General features: G+C 38.5%; 1 protein-coding gene across 2 annotated transcripts in view; it reads right to left on the bottom strand.

Annotated features, from left to right (window-relative positions):
* Window positions 1-20,613, bottom strand: part of EPB41L4A (erythrocyte membrane protein band 4.1 like 4A) — a 93,719-nt gene extending 73,106 nt beyond the window's left edge. Inside the window, exons 1-2 of one of the 2 annotated variants that reach the window (XM_058166123.1) lie at window positions 19,742-20,613; window positions 18,791-19,111 (exon numbers count right to left, since the gene is read on the bottom strand). In XM_058166123.1, the coding sequence (XP_058022106.1) occupies window positions 18,791-18,889 (99 nt within the window). In that variant the 5' untranslated portion in view covers window positions 18,890-19,111; window positions 19,742-20,613. Of the gene's footprint in view, window positions 1-18,790; window positions 19,657-19,741 lie in introns of those variants that run through there. The other variant, XM_058166124.1, reaches the window with a different exon arrangement.
* Between the last annotated feature and the right edge of the window lie 5,315 nt (window positions 20,614-25,928).

The raw sequence follows: 25,928 nt of genomic DNA, 5'->3' as shown, positions 1-25,928 counted from the left end.
TTTAGGACCAGTCTTCAAAGTCCTGGCTGTTGCAGTGTCCCCAGGGTTATGTGAACAAAATTTGGCTGATGGCAACCAGCTCACCCACTGCCGACATTCTCTGCTAATTTCCTCCAAACTGGGAGTATAATGGGCAAGTCTCCCAAACAGCCTTTCTCTGCTCAGATGCACTGCGCCCTTCATCCCATTTCGCTCACTCATCAGTACCCTCATTTCCTGGACCTTCTTGGGTTCACATACCTGCACACATCCAGTAGTGCTGTCCTTCCCTGGATCTCCCTGCACTTGTACATAGACACACATCCACCAGTGCCCTCCTTCTACACATGTGTTTACTCACAGCATACAACCCAGCATGCTCTTTCCCAGAGCTTTCCTGTGCTCCAACATCAGTGGTGGGTTGCTCCCGGTTTGCTCCTGTTCTGGAGAGCCGGTAGTAAAAATCTGCTGGCATTCGGAGAACCGGTAGTAATGGCTGGCTGGCCATGCCCCCAAACCGGTTCCCCAATCATCAGAGGTTTGTTTTTTTTTACGTTTAAAAGCATCTTTTCTTCAACCAAAAAAAGGCTTTTAAAAGTAAAAAAAAAAACCTCTGATGATCGCGCAGCTCAGCAGGGATCATCAGAACCCTTTAAAAGTTTTTTTTTTTAACAACCTCTTGTGGCCTTTGAAAAAGGTTTTAAAAGGCTTCTCTGACGATCCCAGCTGAGATAAGAGGTTCTGGGCTGCTATTAGGCAACTTCAGTTGGGATCGTCAGAGGAGCCTTTTAAAATCTTTTTTTCCTCTGGCCCAACCAATCCGCCTCCTCACTTACATAATTACTGCTCCTTTCAGGCTCGCTTTCCTTTGGCTTCTGCAATCAGTTGCATCAGTTAGCAACTGAATCTGCCTGCCTGCCTGCAATCCATCTCCTCAGTGCCTTTGCTGGCTGAGGAACTCTGGGAGTTGAAGTCCACAAACCTTAGTTACTAAGGTTGGAGATCCCTGATCTAAAAAATATAAATGAAATAAAATAATAAAATATTTGTGCAGCTTTCTGAGATTTGGTATGTTTCTGTAGTGTTCCACTCTAACTACACAAACACACAGAATCTCACAAAGCTGTATGTGACATTTTGTGTGTGTGTGAGAGTCAGTTGTGTTGTGGGGTGTGTGTGTGTGTGTGTGTAAAGTGTGAAAGTTGGTTTTTGAGCTTTTTGTGGCTATGTGAAGTTTCTGTTGTTGCAGGGGCCATTTTGGGTGAAGTGCAGCTGCAGCATTGGTCATGTGACTGAGTGGGCGTGGCCAACTTGATGTCATTCACAACAAGGTGCCATTCCACCTTGCCGAGTGACTTCAAGTTGGCCATGCCCACTCAGTCACATGACCACCAAGCCACGCCCACTAAATAAACCACGCCCACAGAACAGGTAGTAAAAAAAATTGGAACCCACCCGTCCCATATCTCATACCTTTCCCCAGCCTCCCTGTGCTCCCACATGCATACATATACCTTTCTCCCAGCTTGCACACACACGCCTTTCCATAGACTTCCTACAGACCCTGTACCCACACCCACACCCACACTTTCAATGGCTTCCCTAAGTTCATACTACAATATAATGCAGCATCCCAACTCACACATGGCGTACACTGGGCCTTTCCCACTCCCTTACAGCACCCATGTGCTCTTTACCTAAGATTCCCTCCACTTCCCACTTAATAATCCAAATACCTTGAGTTAAAGACAACCTGGATTGTCATCACTAAGTGATGTGGTCACATGACATAACTCCGAGAACTATCTGTACTGATAACTTTTTAATTTTTAATTTTCTTTTTTTTTAACCTAGGAGAAAGACAAGGTATTTGTCACAAATTTGTCTAAACTTCCTATAGCCAAACATGAGATGATTTTATAAGAACTATTAACAAGGAGAACGTCAGGCTAATAACTGTTGATTGACTGATTATGTGCTACCAAATCTATGTTGACTCTTAGCAATCACAAAAAATAGATTCTTTCCACAATGATCTTATAAGTGTCAAATGTCTGAATCCATTATCTGTGGTTTATCTCTCTCCTGTGTTCTCTCCCTCTCTCTCAGATTTTGGCTTATTTTTCCTTAGACTGAAAGATTTCAAGACATCTATTCTGGAGTGAGAATCAGGGTCTCCTGAATCCTTATCTCAACCTCTGGATGTACACTCCCTACTACACTAAAATCAAAATGGTGATCTTTAATCAAAGCAGAACCAAGGATAGCTAATTAACGCCCAATTAACAAAGTAATGACCCACTAATACTTCAGCAGTTCTCAAAAGTTTATTCTAGAAGTATAACTTAATACAATCTTTATCACTCAATGCTAAATGGCTATTATTATAAAGTTGTTCTACTCTAAAGGAAGCAATAAATTGCTTCTGAACTCAAAATTTTCCATAGTCCTGTAACATCTGTATAGTATGGATGCGTAGGATGGAATAATAATATTCCCTAGCTGAACTCTGTCCGGCATTAAGTAAAATCCAGTGTAGGAAATCCCTGTAGCATATCTAACTAAGGAGACATGATTACCCTCAATATATTTTTAAACCCAGTTAATCTTCTTCTTCTGGAAATCTCTCCAGACAGAAAAGTTAACTTATTTAGTCAGGGCCTGCACAATATTTTTATTTTATTTTTTATTTTATTTATTTTGTCATAACAGTATATATAAGCATTAACATGAAACAACTATATAATATATAAGCATATATATGAGCATAAGTATGTAATAACTATATTAATTGGATATAATGAAGAGGAACAATAGGACAGGGAACGGTAGACACGTTTGTGCTCTTAGCACGCCCCTTATAGACCTCTTGGGGTGAGGTCAATAGTAGATAGTTTTTGGTTAAAGATTTTGGGATTTTGAAGAGACCACAGAGTCAGGTAATGTGTTCCAAGCATTAATAACTCTGTTACAGAAGTCATATTTTCTGCAATCAAGATTGAAGCGGTTAACATTAAGTTTAAATCTATTGTTTGCTCTTGTATTGTTGTGATTGAAGCTGAAGAAGTTTTCAACAGGAAGAACATTGCAATAGATGATTCTATGAGTTATACACAGGTCCTGTCGAAGGCGGCGGAGTTCTAAGTTTTCTAAACCCAGGATTTCAAGTCTGGTGGCATAAGGCATTTTGTTGTATTTGGAGGAGGGGAGAATTCTTCTTGTAAAATATTTCTGGACACATTCAATTGTGTTGATATCAGAAATGTGGTATAGGTTCCAAACAGGCGAGCTGTATTCAAGAATTGGTCTAGCAAATGTTTTATATGCTCTGGTTAGTAGTGTAGTGTTTTTGGAAAAGAAGCTACGTAAGATTAAGTTTACAACTCTTAGAGCCTTTTTTGTGATGTAGTTGCAGTGGATATTGAGCTGGATGATTGTAAGCAAGCTGAAATTAGAACCAAGCAGAACAAAGATACGTTTCTCAATAGGAAAGTGAAAGCCTATTTTACATAGGACTGTACCATTCCCAAAAAGTGTAGGAGAGAGCCTTGACTATTTATTTTTAGATTCTGAAACAATGCTCCCTCCAATTTTTAAGATACTGCATGCAGTTTTTCCCAAAGCAAGTATAAATTTGTACACCACAGTAGGAGTATATGAGTATGCTGAAAATGCATGTAATAGCGACAGGAGTCAAACTTGTAGGTCTACAAATGGAGAAACAACTCAAGACTTGTCTTAACTGTCTCCACCCAAAATCAGCAGAGGATTGACAAGTTACATAGGAAAATAACGCGGACACAGCACAACCCCCAATTACTATTTTTCAAAATACATATATTAGCTATGGTTCTGAATTTGGGTGAATTCCTTTCACTATCACTGAGATAACTAGATTTTATTTGTGCAATTGCCATACAGATAACTAGACCAGATATTCTTACAATGATTTAACATAAACTAAAACTGATGTCATCTCTTCTAAAATGATCTCTAATTGATATTCCTTCTCCTGTGGACATTCCTGTTGAAATATTTTTGGATAGCAAAATGGTCGGCATATACATTTAATCAATAAATAAATAAAAAATGCCCAAGCATTTTCAATCCTTTTGTTGTGGAGAATAAAATTAATTAAGAAAGCCTTTCCATGAACCTTCCAAACTAAAGGCCAAAAAAAGAAGGTGTACCATTTAGGGGTATTGTATCTGGGCTGTCAATAAAACATGCATTATAGAACAATTATACTTTTCTTAGACATTCAAACATTTGCACGGCACTAGGTACAATATATGAAACCAACATTGGCTTATGGTTTTTCATTTCAATAAGGATTCCTCACAAGATTCAATGAAAAGAATGTGATTGTGATCTAGCAGCAGTGAAATATCCTTGTTATGTTTGAAAGCATCGGTTTTGCTACACATTAACAGAAACAAAGTTCAACAAAGAAGTCAGGAAGGAAGCCAAGTAAGTTGCTGTTTCAAAAATATTTAGGAAAGGTTGGGTGTGTTCAATAATGATGTAGATCAAGATAGATTTCACTAAATAGCAGCATTTGACTTGGCAACATTATATGGCTATACTCAGACTGAAGTGGTAACTTTTCAGCACGGTTTTCTTTAAATTTAATAAATAAAACCAAGGAAGCATGCATACAAATTAGCCTTGTTAATTACTAAAAGTTAAGTGACTTTGTTGGACTTTTCCCTTTATACTGATCCACTGTGCACTATGAACCGCATGTGATGTAAATAATCTGTGGCAGGACTCTGGGCACATTTTTTATTGAAAGAATAGTTGTGGAATGGGAAGAACTATATAAATTATAATGGAACCAGATTTATTATCACCTTTTGTCCTCACATCAGAATCTAAACCTTTTCCTTAAAAACACTGGAAGATAAACAGACTCCTGAAAAATTGCTAGGTCTGTATGTTTTACTTCCTGCAGCTAAAACAGCATGAAGGATAGAAATTATAAATCATGTAACTAATACAAAAAGGACAAACCTCTGCACTGTGGCACCCATCTGCTGCTTTCTTTAATTCAAGGGAAAAGCCTAAAATCTTTCTAGTGCTTTTACTAGAAATCACCATAGAAATACACTTCATTTTCCTTTTTAAAAATAACATCCTCTGTGCTTGTGTCCACACACACACTTTTTCTCCAAGGATTAATCATATTATCTTGGTTTATTTGTGTTATGTATGCATGTGTATGTATGCCTCTGAGGTAAGTGCATGCATTCTATCTCTTGGAGGAAAGGATGGATCTAATCAAGAGAATGTATCCATTATAGCGTATCATACTTATTTATGTGCTTCTGTTATTCTCTCATGGTGCTTATCTGTAGGTCTGATTCATACAGGAACTAGGAAGTACAAGGCTATATACACTCTGCTCGGGGTCATCTGAGGAAGGATGGGGCATAGAATAGATTGGTCAGTAAGGTTCCAAACTGCTAGCCAAGTACTTTAGCTGCACTGATGTGTTGAAACACTTTTTTTCTATTTTTTTTTCCACCACAGCACGTAGATAATATGCTTGACATAGTGTAAGCCGCCCTGAGTCTTTGGAGAAGGGCGGGATATAAATGCAAAAAAAAAAAGAAAAGATAAATCCTGCCCATTTTCAATTTTTTTTTCTTGGTTTCTCCCACCCAGTAGTGGGTTTCAATTTAATTCGCTACTGCTTCGCTCATGGGCACGTGCGCCCACGTGACGCTTCTGCACATGCGCAGAGATGTCCAGGCAGGTGGGCAGAGCCTTCCGCCGCCGCTACCAGATCACCTGATCTGGGGCAAACTGGTAGCAACTCAACACTGCTCTCACCCCTTCAAATTTGATGCCATATCGTTCTGGCTTGTAAGAATATTCTTGATTTTCGGGCAGATGTAATCCCATGAACATTTGTTTAGTATTTTGTTAATAGTCCATTAAGTTATAAGAATTTTAAAAATGGCAGGAGTTGCAATCACAGAATCCCATATCTCTCATGCTCTCATTTTCAATTCCATTTGTTTGTTTTTTTATACTTTCTTATCCCGGTACATTCAACAATCCTACTCATGGAATCTATTTCCCCAAAAGAATATATAGTAGTAAATTAAAAATTGAGAATTATAGCTAATGTAGGAATCTTAGGTTTTTTTCTTTCTGAGGTTCAAAATAAAGCCTTTGCTGCAGTTGCATCATGGCTATAAATGAACTAAGGTAATATGCTGATGAATTTTTCTTTCTGAATTTTACATATTTTGGCTTTAAACATGCAGATTTCATTTGATTACTCTTGACATCTCTGGCCTGTTCATTACTAATTAGACTGATTCCTATTAAGCAAGAGACAGATGGTAATCAAATACTGAATTGGCAATTTACTGATAGTGACAACCAAGAGATATATTTGACTGTTTTCACTCTACAAAATATTGCAAAATTTGTTTCCCAACTGTTACAATGCTGTATTTGGTAATTTCTTTACCGTTTATAATTTTTATGAGACAAAGCCAAGCATATTGTATTGTAAAGTGAATAGTCCCACAGTTTCAGCTTATATTACAACAAATATCCAAATCAACCCTGCTAAAGGAAAATTACTTAAAATTTAAAATACAGTATTGTCTGCAATCATTAAGAAGCCAGAACTTTAGTCTATTCAATAATGGACTTGATTGTTGACTGTACAAACCTCAGACTGGCCAGGAGGTAACTTGGTTTAAAAATTAATGGATTTCTACCGCGTTGTCATGCCAGTTCCATTAATTTAGTTAGAGGCACTCTGGGAAAATAAAATGACTTTCATACTCATTCATTACATAGTAATTCCTTTGTGAATTCAGAATGGTTGGTCTCATCTGTAAAGATGCAGCAAAAATTAGTAATCTGTGTAAAATAAAGACAGATTTTAGAGAATGGTTAATTTATGAAAGGTTCTGCAAATCTTTTGTGCCTTTCAGCTTTTTATAAATGAGTATCAGAAATACGAAGAGAATTTATGGTATATACTTTACACACAGTCTCTTCAGTTTCATCATAAGCATATCCACATTAATAATCTATTTTATAAAAAGCTTATGTTCCATATTGTTATGGAATAAGATTCCTTCATCCCTTAAATATCTGACTGAGAAAACTAAATCGATGCATGAAATCCTTAGTATTTTCATGGTATCCATTTGCCCTATGAATTCCAGTGTCACTGCTGGCTGCTCTTGGATATTTCTTTCAAATAAAGAACGTTTTCGGCTGAGATGGCCTCCTGCAGCATTCTGCCAATGAAAACAGCTGCCACCAGGCTGTACATCAGCACCCAGTCGGCCTGAGCCGGACTGAGGCACAGTCGGCTGGTTCTTCGCTGTTTCCAGGGCAGCCCCACGGGCAAGATCTAAGCAACCCGCAGGCTGGATCCGACCCCCGGGTCTGGAGTTTGATACCCCTGTTATGCAACAACAATAACTAGGGTTACTGACTCTATTCCAGGTTTTCAGAGCTTGACTATCTAAGCCAGGGGTGTCAAACTTGATTTCATTGAGGGCCGCATCTAGGTTGTGTTTGATCTCGGGGGCTGGGGTGGCCGTGGCCAGGGTAGGCATAGGCAGCTTGACATCACTCGTGTCAGGGGTGTCTGTGGTGGCTTAAGTGGTCTGCCAGTGAAAACGGGCTCCCGAGCTCTGTTTTCATTGGCGGAAGCACCACAGGGCAGTCCTTCGCTGTTTCCAGAGCTGCTCCACGGGCCAGATCTATGTACCCTGTGGGCCGGATCTGGACCCCGGGCCTTCAGTTTGATACCCCTGCTCTAAGCTAAGAGAAGTTTGCCAGTGATGCATTTTGAAACTTGTGCTATACTGTTCAAATGACATAGAACTCTTATGAGTGACTTTCAACCAAAGTGTCTCATTTAATTCAACCTATTATTAATCCAACCTTCAATTTTAGGTTATTGTTAGAAAAATAAAATTGGGAAGACTCCTATATGTGCCACTTTCAGCTTATAAAGTAGCAAAATATAAATGAATAAATTAAAATAGCATATCTGAATAAACTGACAAAGCCCAAGGCTATTGTTAATAATAACATAAGATGGGGGGAAACATTACATTTTTATACAAGTAGTCTTTAACTTACAACCACAATTGAGCCCAAAATTTATGCTAAGTGAATTTTGACCCATATTACAATCTTTCCTGCCTTGGTTGTTAAGCGAATCACTGCAGTTGTTAACTTAATTTGGTGTGAAATATGACCATAAATCATTTTTTTCAGTGCCATTGTAACTTCAAATGGTCAGTAAATGAATGGTTGTATATTACACCTGTTTGAAATATAATCTGGTTTTAGATTCAGATTTAATTCTGCACTTTAAGGTTTTAAAATCAATTCATGATTCTATATAAAAAAATACTTTATAAAGGCTTTTTTTCCTCCTAGTAAGAATTTTACATTAAATTTTGGGAATCCAGAATCAAATAAACAGCAGGTTCAGGGATCATTTGGTATTTTATGTAACTGGCCATCTCACATAAATGACTCTGTACAGTGTACAAAGATAAATACCATCAGTACAGGTAGTTCTCCTCTTACCTCAACTTGAGGCCAAGATTTATGTTGCTAAGTGAGAAATTTGTTAAGTCAGTCTTGTTCCATTTTACAACTTTTCTTGACACATTTGTTAAGTGGATCATTGCAGTTCTAAATTAGCAACATGGTTGTTAGGTGAATCTGGATTCCCCATTGACTTTGCTTCTCAGAAGGTTGCAAAAGGGGATTGCGTGACCCCAGGACACTGCAACAATCATAAATGTGAGTCAGTTGTCAAAAACCAAATGTAAATCATGTGACCATGGGGATGCTGCAACGATCATAAGTGTGAAAAATGGTCGTGACTTTTTTCAGGGCTGTTGTAACTTCGAACAATCACTAGGTGAACTGTTATAAGTCGAGGACTACCTGTACAGTAAATAATAATTAAAATAACACCATGAAATACATTAAAAGCAATGAAACCACCCCTAATTTGAAGGAAAGCACAGTCAGTTTCTCTAACAATGTAACCACCTTACAGAATCTATATCCACATGACTGGATTCCTAGGCCAGACAGCAAATCCATGGCTTCAGGCCCTCTGGGGGACCAGTGAAGTTGGGGCCTCGGGAGAAGCGGGGGGAATTATTACATTGCCAGTTTTACATTACAAATTTTTTATACAACATATGAAAAAAATACCCAAATCAAGCATCACTACAAAATAGTAAGAAATACAAATGATAGATAGATGATGGTTCATAATAGGGAGCTGAATCTAGCCCATCAAAAGCCAAAACATTAGAATGCATAAAGGATTTAAAGGCATAATGATGATTTGATGCATAACCCAAATATAGCAGTCCACAAAGCAGAAGCTTGTTTTTTTAGGATCACATAGCTGTCTCCCACATCTGCCACATGATCCTAGGAAAAAAGCAAGCTTCAGAATTGCAGATATTCATTCACTCATCTCCCTTCTAATCAAAAGTGCTACATAGCCTTAGTAATCAGAAATATGAATGGACACAGTGAAAGGGGGAAGGGTCAGGACTAAATATAATAAAATCTTTTTAGGATATATAAAAACCTGTGATTGGCTGAGTGAGTTACTAATCAGTGTTTCAGAAAAACTGGAATTAGCAGTCCTACAGTTTTCTAATTTGGTAACACCTGATTCCATGGGTCATTTGTCAGTCAGCTACCACCAATAAAACCTATGAATTTTACTCCTGGGACTGATCACTCTCTATGCTTACTTCGTTATATGCCAATGTACACTTTTTTTCCCCTCCTAGTATCAATGGAGATTTATTTGAGTTTCCAATCTTTCTTAATTCAATGGAATCACATGTCTAGGCATAAAAATATAGGGCACATCAATAATCTTCCAGCAAGGTATTATTTAATCTTTTGTGTATATAACAATTTATATATCACGATACTCAAATTAACTGTGTAAATACAGCATAGTGAAGCACAAATTTGCAAAAATGTTTACATGCTGCATCTGGATTCCCAATGTGATACTTAGCAATAACCATTTACACTTCCTTGATTCCAGCAAACGTTATTTTTAGTTTTTTAATTTAATATAACAAAGCAAAACAGCAGTCTAAAAAAGAATCTCTGTTCCAGCAATGTTTCTAGACTCTACACAGGCATATTTTTAGGCATTCCTAGAAAATAAAATGATAATATTTGTTTGCTTTCTAGTATGAGTATGTTGCGACTGGCCACATCAATTATAATAAGCATTTTATGAGTTATAAACATGTACACCGGCTTCAAACAGTTGAGATCCCCTGATCCAGTTATGTTATATAAATCTCTCCATAAGATTTAGTTAGTACATCATTGATGTTAGTTGCAAAGTTGTGTCCAACCCACCGCAACACCATAGACAACTTTCCTCCAGGCCTTCCTGTCCTCTACCATCCCCTGGAGTCCATTTAAACTCACGCCGACTGCTTCAATGACTCCATCCAGCCACCTCATTCTCTGCCATTCCATTCTTCTTTTGCCCTCAATCATTCCCAGCATTAGGCTTTTCTCCAGTGAGTCCTTCCTTCTCATTAAGTGGCCAAAGTGTTTGAGTTTTATCTTCAGGATCTGACCTTCTAAAGAGCAGTCAGGGTTGATCTCCTCTAGGACTAACTGGTTTGATCGCCTTGTAGTCCAAGGGACTCGCAGGAGTCTTCTCCAGCATCATAGTTCAAAGGCCTCAATTCTTTGACACTCAACCTTCCTTATGATTAGTACATCATATAGAAACCAAAACTAAATTGAATCATGATTCAGTTAACCATGAATTAACTGAATAATGAGTCAAATACTTCCACTATCTTTGGAATGCTGTCCAAAAAGTTTTCATTTCATTATAGATATCAAAACCTATAAACTCAACTAATGGAAGAAAGTTCTGTGGAAATGAGTAGACCAAAGCCTCGCTTTTGTATTTTCTGTCATGGATTGCACCAGAGAGGCTAAACCAATTTCGTTGTATATATTATGTACAATGACAATAAAGACTATGCTAGGCTAGGCTAGGCTAGGCTAGGCTTGCAAAACAGAAGCTGCTTCAATTTCTGTATTTACATAACACAATGAAATACTAAATAATCATCCTCTTATAGACTAGAGCAGGGGTGTCAAACTCAAGGCCCATGGGCCGGATTCGGTCCACAGGGTGCTTAGATCTGGCCTGCAGAGCTGCCCTGGAAACAGTGAAGGAGCAGCCTGCGGTGCCTCTGCCAGCAAAAATGGAGCTTGGGAGGCTGCAATAGGCTCCTCCAACCCTCTGCCGGTGAAAGCGGCCCTCCTGAGCTCCGTTTTCACTGGAGGCCATCGCAGCCTCCCAGGTTCCGTTTTCACTGGCAGAGCAGAGTGCTTGGGCCTCCACAGGCACCCCCAACATGAATGACGTTGAACTGCCCACACCCACTTGGCCCCCAAGGTCGAACATAACCCTGATGCGGCCCTCAATGAAATCGAGTTTGACACCCCTGGACTAGAGCATGCAAACTCAGTTCAGATGGTTAATTTAAGATTCCTAGTATGAATCTAGAAAATTGTGTGGCGTATACTATGCATAACCTTATCGACAAAATTGTAGATAAACTTGAAAACACAGCCAATAGACAATAAAGTCTTTGTAGACTTTAGTTCAGCATTCAATACCATCATTCCAGACACTCTTCTAACTAAGCTAAACCAGCTACAGGTACTGGAACAGACTTGTAAGTGGATCACAAGCTTCCTAACAAACAGGAAGCAGCAGGTGAAGCTAAGCAAGATCACATCAAATACCTGTATAATTAGCACAGGGGCCCCCCAAGGCTGTGTGCTCTCCCCACTTCTCTTCTCTCTGTATACCAATGACTGCATCTCCAATGATCCATCTGTTAAGCTACTGAAGTTTGCAGATGACACAACAGTGATTGGTCTCATTCGAGATAATGACGAATCCGCATATAGACGAGAGGTCGAACGACTAGCCTTGTAGTGCAACCGTAACAATCTGGAACTGAACACATTCAAAACCGTAGAAATGGTGGTAGACTTTAGGAGAAACCCTTCCATACTTCCACCTCTCACAATACTAGACAACACAGTATCAACAGTAGAAACCTTCAAATTTCTAGGTTCTATCATATTGCAAGATCTAAAACGGAAAGCTAACATCAAAAACATCATTAAAAAAGGACAACAAAGAATGTTCTTTCTGCACCAACTCAGAAAGCTCAAACTGCCCAAGGAGCTGCTGATTCAGTTCTACAGAGGAATTATTGAGTCTGTCATTTGCACCTCTATAACTGTCTGGTTCGGTTCTGCAACCCAACAAGAAAGACACAGACTTCAGAGGATAATTAGAACTGCAGAAAAAATAATTGCTACCAACCTACCTCCCATTGAGGACCTGTATACTTGACAAATCAAGAAGAGAGCCGTGAAAATATTTACAGATCCCTCACATCCTGGACATAAACTGTTTCAACTCCTACCCTCAAAACGATGCTTTAGAGCACTGCACACTAGAACAACTAGACACAAAAAGTTTTTTCCCGAAGGCCATCACTCTGCTAAACAATTAACTCCCTCAACACTGTCAAACCTGCACTACTATTAATCTTCTCATCGTTCCCATCACCAATCTCTTTCCACTTATGACTGAATGACTGTAACTTTGTTGCTGGCAATCCTTATGATTTATATTGATATATTGACCATCATTTCTGTTGTAAATGTTGTACCTTGATGAACGTCTCTTTTCTTTTATGTACACTGAGAGCATATGCACCAAGACAAATTCCTTGTGTGTCCAATCACACTTGGCCAATAAAAATTCTATTCTATTCTATACTATATTATATAAAACTGTAGCACTATGGATCTGGGTGCTAATTAAGTGAATACATTTATGGGATCATTGGTGTAAGTCTGTATTGTTTATTGATATAAGCAATTATATTGATATATCATTGATATAAGCAAGTACGCATACCACCAGAAATATCACTAGAAAGCAAAATCACAAAACTGTGTCTCAGTTTGGCCATGTCATGCAGGGGAATTCACTGGAGAAAGCAATAATGTTGGAAAGAGTTAGCATTAAAGAGGACGCCAGGCTGTCAAAGAACACGGTGGATGGACACTATCAAAGCTGACACCAGCCACGACATAGAAAAACTCAAAGAAATACTGCAAGATCAGAAGATGTGGGGAGATCTGGCTCATAGAATCGCCAAGAATCGGACTTGACTGAATGGATAACATAATCATCATGATATATGTCTTACTATTGCTCAAAAAAAATTGCACATGTTTTCTAGTAGTGTGGAAATATGTATTGTCATTATCCATTTACATGTATACAAGAGACGGAGAAAAAGGTTTTACAAAAGGAAGTTTTACATTTGTCACCCATTCCTGCATGGATACTATTATCTATTCCCAGATACTGTTTGTAAGGCAAAAGAGGAGTTACCGCATGGAAAACAAACAGAAAAAAGAATCCACAATTACTTTATTGAAAAGTGTCTGGACTGCATTACAGAAACCCATGGAACCTTACTTTCTAATTCTGTATGCTTATGATCTGTCTGTACACTATTCCGTTGTTTGTTTCTCTCCTCCCTGAAGAGATTTAAGGAAAATCAAACATAGCCAATAAATTTCTAAGATGTTATAGTTGCATTCAAATAAATCAATTCATATGAATCACTAAGAAAAATTCTTCAATTTTATATGCTGAATGACTTGCTTTCAAGCTGCTTTTTCCTTATCTAGTCTCCTGATCCAACAGTACAAATTATTATATCTAACTCCTCATAGCATCGATTTGTATTTTGCACCATTAGGCCAATATACACATGGCCCTATGGTATTTACATCATGCAGGACTGTTTTCTTACACATTCACTTAAGGAATTCACAGTAGTTCTAAATGCTTTTCTTACAGTTATTACACTCTTTTATTATGTGGATTCAAGTAACTCTAATTTGTTAAGACATTCCAAAGTGGAAAGGAAGTGAATCATCTACATGACAGAAATATTGGCAAAAGTGGAAACGCTCTGGCACTCTAGAATTTCTTAACTGCATTTCTAATCATTAGAATAAGAATAATTTAATTTCTATACTGCCCTTCTCCTGAAGGACTCAGGGCAGTTTACAGCCAGGTAAAACACAATAAAACATACAATATACAGTTAAAAACCCGTTTAAAAAACCTATTCAATTTGGCCCATTAATTAAAATACACATTAAAACCATAAAAACCCAATTAAAATTACTAATAGTAATTTTTAGTAATAATTAACTTATATTTGCGAATATAAGAATCAAACCAGGGGTGTCCAAACTTGGCAACTTTAAGTCTTGTGGACTTCAACTTAAGTCATTCTTGCTCACCAACAATATAGATGGAAGTTATGGGTTCCATAGTCTGTTCTATGGAACAGCTATATAAAGGGTATTAATTACTTTATCCCCAATAAGCCATTCAAGCTGTCACATAACAGCTCCTAATTAAAATTATGGACATTAAACCTTCAGAAATATTCTAACATTAAACAAACTAAACAAGTTTAGAATAATCTGTTTCTATAATGAATTGATAGAATTATTTGCAAATGTAAGAATCAAACCAGGGGTGTCCAAACTTGGCAACTTTAAGTCTTGTGGACTTCAACTCCCAGAATTCTGGGAGTTGAAGTCCACAAGTCTTAAAGTTACCAAGTTTGGACACCCCTCACTTAAATGAAGAAAAATATAACAGAAGAGAAATATCCCTATAATTAATAATAAACTTATAAACAATTTGTAATGTCCAAAAGTTAATAATCACCTAGTTTTTGTCTTGATTTCCTCCTCTCAGATTTCTAATATACTGTAAGGGTATTTGTATTCTGAAATTTTAGGATGACATGATAATTAAATTTAACACCAGATATAGATTCTTCTAAATTTCTGTCATGTAGATCCCTTTAATAGTTTTTATTATGATATGGTCCTTAACACTGTGCAAAACATTAGATTCAATTCTGAAAAGTTGTTTGGCGTATGTGGGTCATAACAACAATTTCCAACCTTTTTTAACACAGCAAATATTCTCTAGATCACAAGGCAAAGCAGCCATGAAACCTTGGATAAACAATACAGCTTTTTGAAAGTGTTTCAAACAGGTATTGCAATCACATTCATGTGTACTTCAAAGCAGCTTTTTGGAACTGAACTTAAAAAACACTGCCCAGTTCTAATAGCCATTAGAACTACTATTAATCTTCTCATAGTTCCCATCACCAATCTCTTTCCACTTATGACTGTATGATTGTAACTTTGTTGCTGGCAATCCTTATGATTTATATTGATATACTGACCATCAATTGTGTTGTAAATGTTGTACCTTGATGAACTTATCTTTTCTTTTATGTACACTGAGAGCATATGCACCAAGACAAATTCCTTGTGTGTCCAATCACACTTGGCCAATAAAAATTCTATTCTATTCTATTCTATTATGTTCAAAATGCAAACAAAAATAAAATGTGCAAGACTAATTATATTTAAAAGGTTATTTTATATTGTGTTTTCACAATTATCCTGTAATTATTTATATTGTTTTTATATTTAGTAAAAAGTAATTGTAACAAAAACTACTAACTGTACATCTGCACCTTTATAACTGTCTGGTTTGGTTCTGCAACCCAACAAGACAGACACAGACTTCAGAGGATAATTAGAACTGCAGAAAAAACAATTGCTACCAACCTTCTTTCCAGTGAGGACCTGTATATTGCACAATTCAAAAAGAGGACTGTGAAAATATTTACAGACCCCTCGCATTTTGGACATAAACAGTTTCAACTCCTACCCTCAAAACAACACTATAGAGCATAGCACACCAGCACAACGACGCTATAGAATACTGCACACCAGAACAACTAGACACAAGAACAGTTTTTTCCTGAACGCCATAACTCTGCTAAACAAAGAATTCCCTCAACACTATTCAAACTATTGAATAATTTGACACTGTCAAATTATTACTAAATCTGTACTACTATTAATCTTCTCATTGTTTCCATCACCCATCTCCTTCCACTTATGTATGACTGTAACTTTGTTGCTTGTATCCTTACAATTTATATTGATATTGTTTCCTGATTGCTTATTTGTACCCTATGACTATCATTAAGTGTTGTAAGTGTTGTACCTGCATGAAGATATCTTTTCTTTTATGTACACTGAGAGCATATGCACCAAGACAAATTCTTTGTGTGTTCAATCACACTTGGCTAATTAAAAAATTCTATTCTATTCTATTCTATTCTATTCTATTCTATTCTATTCTGTTCTGTTCTATAGGAATGAGTCTTTGCACATTTAGTTAAAAATAAAAACTATCTTCTATAAAATATATTCTGTTGAACATGCATTTATTCTGGTGAACATAGTTGATTAGATTTATTTATTTATCTCCCACCTTTATTTTTACAAATAACTCAAGGCAGCAAACATATAAAATACACTTTCCTCCTCCTATTTTCCCCACAACAATCCTGTAGTTTGGACTGAGAGAGGGACTCAGCCTCTATTTGGTTTTCATGGCTAAGGCAGGACTTGAACTCAGTCTCGCACTCTATACACCTTAACCACTAGCATACTAAATTATCAATACTCTCCTAACTAGACAAATAAACCTCCAGAGAATTCTTGCATCTCACCAAACTTCAGAATGCTTAAAACTAAATTCCTTTAATTTAGCAGCAATTAAAACCATTATCATATAAAATTCCTTTAAATCCCTGCATATTGACCTGTGATTAAGCTTCATTGAAGCCCGTAGGATATAAACATTCAGAAGTTTGCATGTTATTGCTTATTATGTACTTTAGTTCAGTGGTGAAATCCAATTTTTTTTACTACCGGTTCTGTGGGTGTGGCTTGGTGGGCATGGCAGGGGAAGGATATTACAAAATGTCCATTCCCACCCCACTCTGGGGCCAGCGAGAGGTGATATTAGCCGGTTCTCCAACCTGCTCAAAATTTCCGCTACCAGTTCTCCAGAACCTACTGGATTTCACCCCTCCTTTAGTTCCATTTATTTCAGTTATCCTACAAAGTGGCAATCTTAGTTTTCCTATCAAGTTTGATTCCTTGGACAATTTTACTTAAAAGTAAAAATTTACTTAAAAGGAAACTGATATGTTTGCAAACCTATTAGTTAAAAAGTTGCATGTTTCACTGCACTGAAATTAGCTTAGATATATCCTTAAATATAATTATAGTACTAATTCTCATAGCACCCATATAACTGGCAAGTCAGTCTAGTATTATTGTTTTCTACCCCATATGTATATAAATCATAATAATTCCCTTAAATTTAATGAGAATAATTTTCTAGGAATATGGGATTGTAAATTCTTCCATCTTTTAAAAACTCAAGTTATGTCAACTTCAGACAGGATAATACATACCCATGATTAAGTTTCAATGTAAATTATTAAATAAATAACTTACATTTGCTACAGATACTGTAATACATTTCTGCCTACTGTGGATTTTGCACATTTTTCTTATAGACTTTCAGAGTTTTATTTTCTATGGGCAAATATAAGTGGTCCTCATTGATATAAATGTGTGATTTGTTTGCTACTCTCAAGTTTTAACATTTTTATGATGATATACAAAGCTCATAATATATTACACAGCCAAAAGAAGACAGTTTCCTATATATTTAAGACTCTTCCAGAACAATTCCTTTATTCTCATTCAAAAGAAAGCCCCGTTTAAATTCTAATTTTATGTAGATTTTTTTTAAGTTTAAAACCTGCACTTCATATTCAGACAGAAAACTCACTGCTCTAGCATTTATACATGAACAAAAGTAGAATTCAAAAATTTACTAAAATGCTTACATATAAATTCTTCCTTTCTAATGAGGGAAAGTGGCTTATTTCCTTAGAGGGAATGTTTAAAGCTATTGACCCCCAATTTAGCACTAATAAAAAACAATGGATTATTTAGAAGCACTTCAGTTGCAAAAATATGTTATCATTTTGTTGACTGAGAGGTATTTCAAAGGAAAATTAAGCACTATTATCTCCACTGACCTTACTGGATAGTTAAAACCTATGGTAAATAAATGAGGTTCTTTTGGAAGTCAGCTGGAATTAAAAAGGATTTGGATCAAAAATCTGGGGCCTAAAAACTAGTCAGCAGGTGCTGATTAATATTCACTACCATTGATAAACATGGGTCTTATGCAAACCCTAAGTATAATTTTATTAGTTTTGAGATACCTTTGTGGATGTATGCATTTTTTAAAAAGGCTGGTTTTTATATAAATATAAACAAGGATATCTTGCAATCATGGTTTTGACAATTAGGTAAACTATCTAAAGAAAACAAGCCATCTGGGGGAAAATGTGTTTTAATGTATTATTATACAATTATGAGTTACTAAAATTTGAGAATTTCTTCCCTTGCCGCTGTGTCTACTTTACACACATGATTTAAGAAAAGCAAATCAGTGCTCATTTTTAACACTTTCATCTGGTTTTTGTTTGCTGTTATTACAACTCCTTCCTGGGTCATGGAATGTGATGTAAAGTTAAATGCCACTTGACATGGCCATACCCCTGTAATTAGAAACCACTTTGTTTTGATAAGCGCTGTCTCAGAAATGGGTTTCCATGTTGATTTGCCCCCTATTGCTTAACACTAGACAAAGCATTTCAAGCACTACTGACAAGGTAGTAAAAACAGAACAGGCAGCGTTTACCTTTATCCCTTGGTGCTGTGTGGTTAAGGTTAATTTGGATTCATCCAGAAGCAGAACTTCACAATAAAATTCCTCAGGCACTGCACAGAAGCAGCCCATGGCTGCTCCAGTGTCTTGGATGTCAGAGTGCAAAATGATTAAAAAAAAGAGACGAAGGTAACTTCAAGCACAGCAAGCAGGAAACCAAATAACTCCGTTCTGATCCGGCAATTTTTATTTCACTCGGGTCAAAGGTGGAGAAGGAAAGCAGACTGGTCTTTGTCTTCAACCAGCTACTAAAGAGGGTAGCTTACACCAAAGGTTAAGTCTTCATCAGGCATCCTGGAAAAAGAAAAAAAAAGAGGAAAAGAGCCCAAATCCTTCTAACCACCTTGTAAGGGAGGAGGGGGGAATACCTATACATTCATTGTCAAGCTGTAAGAGTGAATTCAAAAGAAGAAAGTTGTCAGAGGTAAAATCCATTATAAAGTTTCACACGCTCCTCAGTCCTATGGGCTTCTTTGTTCCCAGTTCAGCTTGGAGAATCCCTTGGCCTCTGAAGCACACGGGTGCTACGGGTAAGTGAGTAGTTAAGAAGCTTGCTCTGGATCCTAGTATGAGGCAACCGCAAGAGAAGCAGGTCATCCTTCAAGGCCTACTAGGGGCCCGAGCCCTTCAAGCGCAAAGAACTTAAAAAAAAACACCCGGCCGGGATGAAAAAAAAAAGCTCCAGTTCCTCCTGGACTGCACAACGCCAGCCGCTCCAGCGAAAGCTCCTCCAAGCCGAGTCCCTGGGATTAATAATTACCCACGTTCCCCTCCCCCTCCCTCGGGGATTGCTCTTTTGTATGACGAGAGAAAAGGAAGGATCCGGGCAGAAGGGAAACCGCCGCCCCGCCTTCGGCGCGCACCCCCCCGCCACCCTTTCCTACCCGAAATCGGGGAATACGGGGGGGGGGGGCCCTTACTTACCTGGAGGAGCGGAAAAGCCAAACCAAGAAGCCGCCGCTGCTCCTGCTGCTGATAGGGCGTGAAGAGGAGGGCTGCCTGGTACGGACCGTTCACTCTTGCGCGGACTAAAGCACAACCAGCTCGCGCTTTCTTAAGTCAGACGCAAGCCCGTCTACCTCGGACGCGCACACAAACACACTCCCTTCTCTCCGCGGCGCTGAAATCGGGGGGCGGCGGCAGAGACACCCCGTAGAGCTCCTATTGCCGTTTTCTCCCGGCCTTGTGTACTCCCCGCGAGGAAGCTTTTCCCGTCGGGGGAAGCCGCGAAGAATTCAGGATTCTTCTTGCCGCTCAACTCCGCCGGCAAAGTTCCCCGCGAAAAGCGGTGCGAGCCCCGGGCGCAGCAGTTAACGAACGCCACCTGCCCCGGGGGTGGGTCCAAGCAAGCCGCTCAGTTTCCTTCCCGGCTGGAGAAGCTGAAGAGCGGGCGGGATGTCAGCGCTGCTTCCTTGCCCGACCTTCGCTTCCTCCTCCTTCTCGGATGAGGCTCGGCTTCCCGGTCCACCTTGGCCAGCATGGCCCGGGATGGTGCCGGGCGGACCGGCGATAGCTTTCCTTGCCCAGCCCAGAGGCAGCCGCGGCTCCCGCGCACGCTACCTTCAAGGCGAGCAAACGCCTCCGCTCAAGCTGCCGGCGTGCCGCCTCCTCCTCCTCCTTCCCGGCTGAGAAGTCGGACTTGCTGCCGGTGAATCGCTCTGCTCTGGCACCTCCGCGATGCCGGCTTGTGGCTGCGCTGGGCTGTCCAACCGGCGTTTTGGTCTCCCTCCGCCTTTTTTTGCTCCCGCCAACCTTTCACCTTCCCTGCCTTAGCAGCACGGGCGGAGGAGGCGGCGGTGTAACTGTGTAAGGATAGCAGTGACCCCTACTGGCAGTGATTCCGCCAAGCCGGACTTGAACGTGATGATTCAGAGAGGGAACGGCAGCGTGTGTTTTTCGATGAATAACCACTCCAGGGAGAGATTTAGCATGCAAACTATTTCTTCTGGAGACAGACATCTCTCATCGAGAGTTGTCTTAGCAAAAGGAGAAGAGGCATCATTTGCTGGAGACTGCTGTTTGCTTTAGATGTGTTTTAAGTGCATCTTAAAACTGCCTATCATAGATGTTCTTACAAGCCCTTTGCCTAATGTTTGGAAGAAGGGATTTGAACTTGCTTCCAATTTATAAAAATTGCCTGAGGCCTTTCCTGGGCACATTCCGCTTAAATCGCTTAAATCGCCTTTCAGCTGTACTGTACGCTTATATTACTGCAGGGAATGGAGCAACCAGATATTACCAGACAGCATAGCATTCAACTGGTAAAAAAAAAAAATTATGTAAAATGCTGCAAACTTAACAAAGTAGTGATGAGTGTGCTTTGTGCTATACAAGATCATCCCCCTCAATCTTAATTTTAGGCCGAGTTCAATTTCACATTAAGTCATCATGTGGATTGTTTGTGATTAAGGGCTTTTTCTCCCATCCAGGCATCTAGCACTAATATGCTTAGTAACCATCTTTTTAGCCTATTTTTTTTTCTTTTTTATTGAATTTTTATTCCACTCCACCATATAATGCAGCAACTCTTGGTGGTTTGTAATATAATAAAAAGTTACAAAGTCCTGCAAGAAATTTAAATTAGAGGGATTAATTAGAAAATCTAAAAAGAAAGATGGTAGGCAGTCTGGGAATGGAGATCTTTTCTAGATGGTAGTCACCTCCAACATAGCAGGCCTTTGTTAGGGTTTGTTAGGGCCCAAGCCAAGCAGCAGAGCCAAGTTTTCAGGCTCTGGAATATGCGGGGGAAGGTCAGGAATATGGGGGGGGGTGCATTTCCAACGGAAGAATATTCCATACAGCAGGGGCCACAGCAGAAAATGCTCTTCTCCTGGATCCCGCCAAGTCAAAATACTTTGGCAGATGGGATCCAAATAGGCCCTTTCTCCTGGGAAAAAAAAGGGGGCAGGCTAGTGCCATTGGCGTGAGATGGATCCTCAGATACCCTGATCCCATGCTATAATTGGGGAACTTAATATTTTCACCTGTGGTTCCAATTAGCAAAAAGGAAGCATTTTTTCTTGTTAAATGGGATTTTAGGTATGAATACAATCTGGTACACCTGACTGTTTCTCAACCTTGACAACTTTTAAGAAGTGTGAACTTCAATTCCAAAAATTCCCCAGCCAGCATGCCAAGGTGAGAAATACTGTATTACACTAATGATGCTGAGCTATTCAAGGGTTAACCTAACTCCCAGCTACTTTATGCTGCTGCACATGTTTCATCTATTCCCATCCCTGGGAGCTGCTTTCTGTGGTCATATTGGCTTGGTCTACAGAAAAGATTACGCACCTGCCCCTGCAGAGATACCTGCCTGCTTAATGCGTGACTAATGCTTTCAATGGGTTCTTTATAAACATGGGTTTAGTACCTTTCAGAAAAAGTGCTAGACTTGTTTTCTAAGCAGCACCTCATTTCTAAACTGCAGAGAAAGTTGATTTAAAGCATGAGAAAGAGCTGCTTTTTCCAACTATTGCTACAACCGTCGTTTTGCCGCTTCTACCAACAATGAGCTTCTGTGGAGAATTTGATGCTATCTTGCCCATTCTAATTCAAATTTGGCACTGGTGACTAGGCAGAAGTTAACTGTCTGATAATTCACAATTCTCTTACAACATTAGTCAACAACGGAGCATGGCTGTTACCATCCATTTGACCCCCATACCCATCTTCCCCACCTGTAATCTGTCAGCTGGATTGTTTTCCACATGAGTTTAGCACTCTTCAGTAATAGCTGGACTGAGAGGGACAGATAAGGGGCTGCAATAAGTAGGAACAGTGGGAGCATTCCCTCCCACTCCACCTTAATGTTCCCTTTTGCACTTGCAATCTATTAGTCAGACAATTTGACAGATAGATAAACCTGTTCTTTTAAAGACTCATCTGCATTCACCCAACCATATCCCAAACAGGGGACACTAGTCGCTGGTTTTTTTGCCCACTGGGAAATGGGAGGGAAAATGAAGCCAAGCAAATCCAGTTCTCCTGCTTCTCAGTTTGATATGTAACAAGTGTTTACGAACACTATTATGGCAGAGTAGGAGGGCCACAGTATTTACCCTAGCATATTTTCCTGAAAGCTTAGAAGCTGATAGGTAGCAGTATAATACAATGGTCTAGAATAGCTCTTAATTCAACGATCAATTATTAAATAAACTATAAATCAGTGCAATGTACAGAGTTTACTACTTTTAAATTGTTTTAAGAATACACAAACAGAATTCAAAACACAATCATCTTAGAATCTTACTTTCATCCAATTGACTCTTGTGAGAGAGAGAGAGAGAGAGAAAGAGAGAGGAGGGAGCGGGCAGGGGTGGGGAGAGAGACTGACTCATACTTCTTTCAGGGCATGGTGCAATGTACATTTTTGAAACTACATTCTTAGTCACAAATGAAAGAATTTGGACCATAGCCAATTCCATTCTTTTTTTACATGACATTATTTAAACATACTTTGGTTGTTTTGCAATCGGAATACAAAATATTTCAAAGTGTTGCTGAGGGTTTGGTCTTTTACTTATTCCAGGAGTCGTTTCATTGGTCTGTGATGAATTGTCCTGGGATCAGTAATGAAAACTGGTAGAAAAGTCTAAAATAAATTGCTTTTTTAGAACCTAAAAAAACAGTTGTTATCATACTTCTTAGGGAAAGGAACTCCTCTAAAAGCATGTGAACAAGATGCCTCCAAAGACTTGTTTCAATAATCAGTATTAAATCAGTATTTATTTTTAAATTCTTTTCAAAACAGGACTGTCTGTTTCTAAAATGCCCTCCCTAAAATAGTACACTTAATTTACAATAATTTTGACACTGTTTTTGGCGCCTTTCAGCTCGTACAGAAAGTTCTTGACTTATGACCACAACTGAGGCCAACATTTCTAAGTGATATCTTTGTTAAATGAATTTTGCCTCATTTTACAACCTTGCTTGCCATCGTTTTTAAATGAATCGTTGCAGTTGTTAAATTAGTAATATGGTTGTTAAGTGAATCTGTCTTCCCCCTTGCTTGTCAGAAGATGACAAAAGATGATCACATGACCTCGGGACACCGCAACCATCATAAATATGAGTCAGTTGCAAAGCAACTGAATTTTGATCATGTGATCATGGGAATGCTACAACTCTTTTTTTTTAATATATATTTTTTATTTTTTAACAAAGAACAACAATACATAACATACATTGACATAAAACATATGACAAGAAAGAATAACAATACATAACATACATTAACATAGAACCTATGTTCCTTCTTCACATCAGCTTCGTTTCCTTATTCCTCTCATTTTTACATCCTTGTTCCCCTTCTCTTTTTGTTTAATTAAGCTTTTCTTTTTTGACCCATTCTCTCTTATTTCATTTTATCTTCTATCCTATCTATCCTTCTGACTAGGGAATGCTACAACTCTTATAAGTGTGAAAAATATGGTCATAAGTTACTTTTTCCATTGCCCTTCAAACATTGTCACAAAATGAATTGTTGTAGGTCAAGGACTACCTGTAATTGATTTTGAGTATTATTTTTAAATTATAGTGTTGCTCCAAGGTATTATGTCCACTATGAAAAACCTTAAACATTTAGTTAGTTGTTATACTTTTAAAGAAAGACAAGTGGTGGTGAGCATTAAAATCAACTCTGTAGTAATAAGTCCAGTAATAACTCAAACCCAATAAAACATATATCAACCAACAGAATTGAAACTAAAATATATAGATATCCTTTAAACAATCCATCAATTATATACCATTCTGGAAACTCCTGTGAGAAAACATGGTATGCAGTGGTGGGATTCAAATAATTTAACAACCGGTTAAATTGTGAAAAGTGAAAAGACTATAGGGCCAACAACCAGTTTGCCAAACTGCTCAGAAAGTTAACAACCAGTTCTCCCGAAGTGGTGCGAACTGGCTGAATCCCACCACTGATGGTATGATACTATTTTAAAATAAATATATATTCTTTTCCTCAACTGAAAATCCCATTCTGTTTCGTTTATCCACTAATAATTACAGTAGAAAATGCCTTCTGGTTTTTAAATTTGTAGTATAAAAGTACACAGTGAAGTTCCACCAAGCACAAGTGCAACGTTCAAAGGCTTCTAGAAATTTGGCCCACACACAACTAATGAAGTTTATGCTTTGCAGAAGCATGCTGTGACCTGTCCACAACAAGCTTGCCTTATGCAGTTGTATTAAGATATTTGCATTTCTGAAGGGGAGTGTCTGTGAAGATGGTACCTAACAGGCCACTAAGAGATATAGTTATTGCCTCACCTTACCTCCAGGGAAAATAGGAAATGGCTAAGAGAATGATGCTTCAACACAGTGGTTTTATAATAAACTTCATTCTCCGAGTTCATCAGTGTGAATTCAGTTGATTTTCTCTTAAGCATTTTTTTCACTGTTCAACCCTAGCTTTAAAAAGAAAAAGAAGTGACCTTCTTTATTGCTAGGTTAGCAAAGAGAGGTCGCTAATCGTTGAAATCTTTCACCTGGACCAGTGCACTATCAGAAATAGTTTCATTTATTGCCATAAGTAAATTTTTAGGCAAAATAATTTCAAAAGTAGAATTTCAGGAAAGAAGTGAAAAGGAGAGCAATTTAGGTTTCAAAGTTTCTCACTTTCTTTATCAACTCTTACTGTGTTTAGCAGGAAGGGCCAAAGAAATCATACTATGGAAAATCAGTATTTTTCTCCCAAATATCAGGAGAACAGTCTGGGGTGCTATGGGCTGACACCATCTTAAGTGGTAAATACCAATAAGTAATTTTTGAGCTTCTGACTTAAAAGCAAGCAAATATATTTTTAAAAGGGTCTTTCTGTAAACTTACTTATAAGCACTTATAGAGGTGCTTCAAAAATGCTCTCAAAATTATTAATGAGCAGTAATTCTGTTTCCTGTATTCAATCAAGTTAAATGGCATAGGGCCGGGCTATTTACGGGACCGTCTGCTGCTACCGAATACCTCTCACCGACCCGTGCGCTCTCACAGAGAGGGTCTCCTCAGAGTTCCGTCGGCTAGGCAGTGCCGTCTGGCGACACCCAGGGGAAGGGCCTTCTCTGTGGGGGCTCCCACCCTCTGGAACGAACTTCCCCCAGGACTT

This window comes from Ahaetulla prasina, chromosome 2, assembly GCF_028640845.1.
Source record: "Ahaetulla prasina isolate Xishuangbanna chromosome 2, ASM2864084v1, whole genome shotgun sequence".
Classification (NCBI taxonomy): Eukaryota; Metazoa; Chordata; class Lepidosauria; order Squamata; family Colubridae; genus Ahaetulla; species Ahaetulla prasina.
This window is presented reverse-complemented; position numbering and strand designations above follow the sequence as displayed.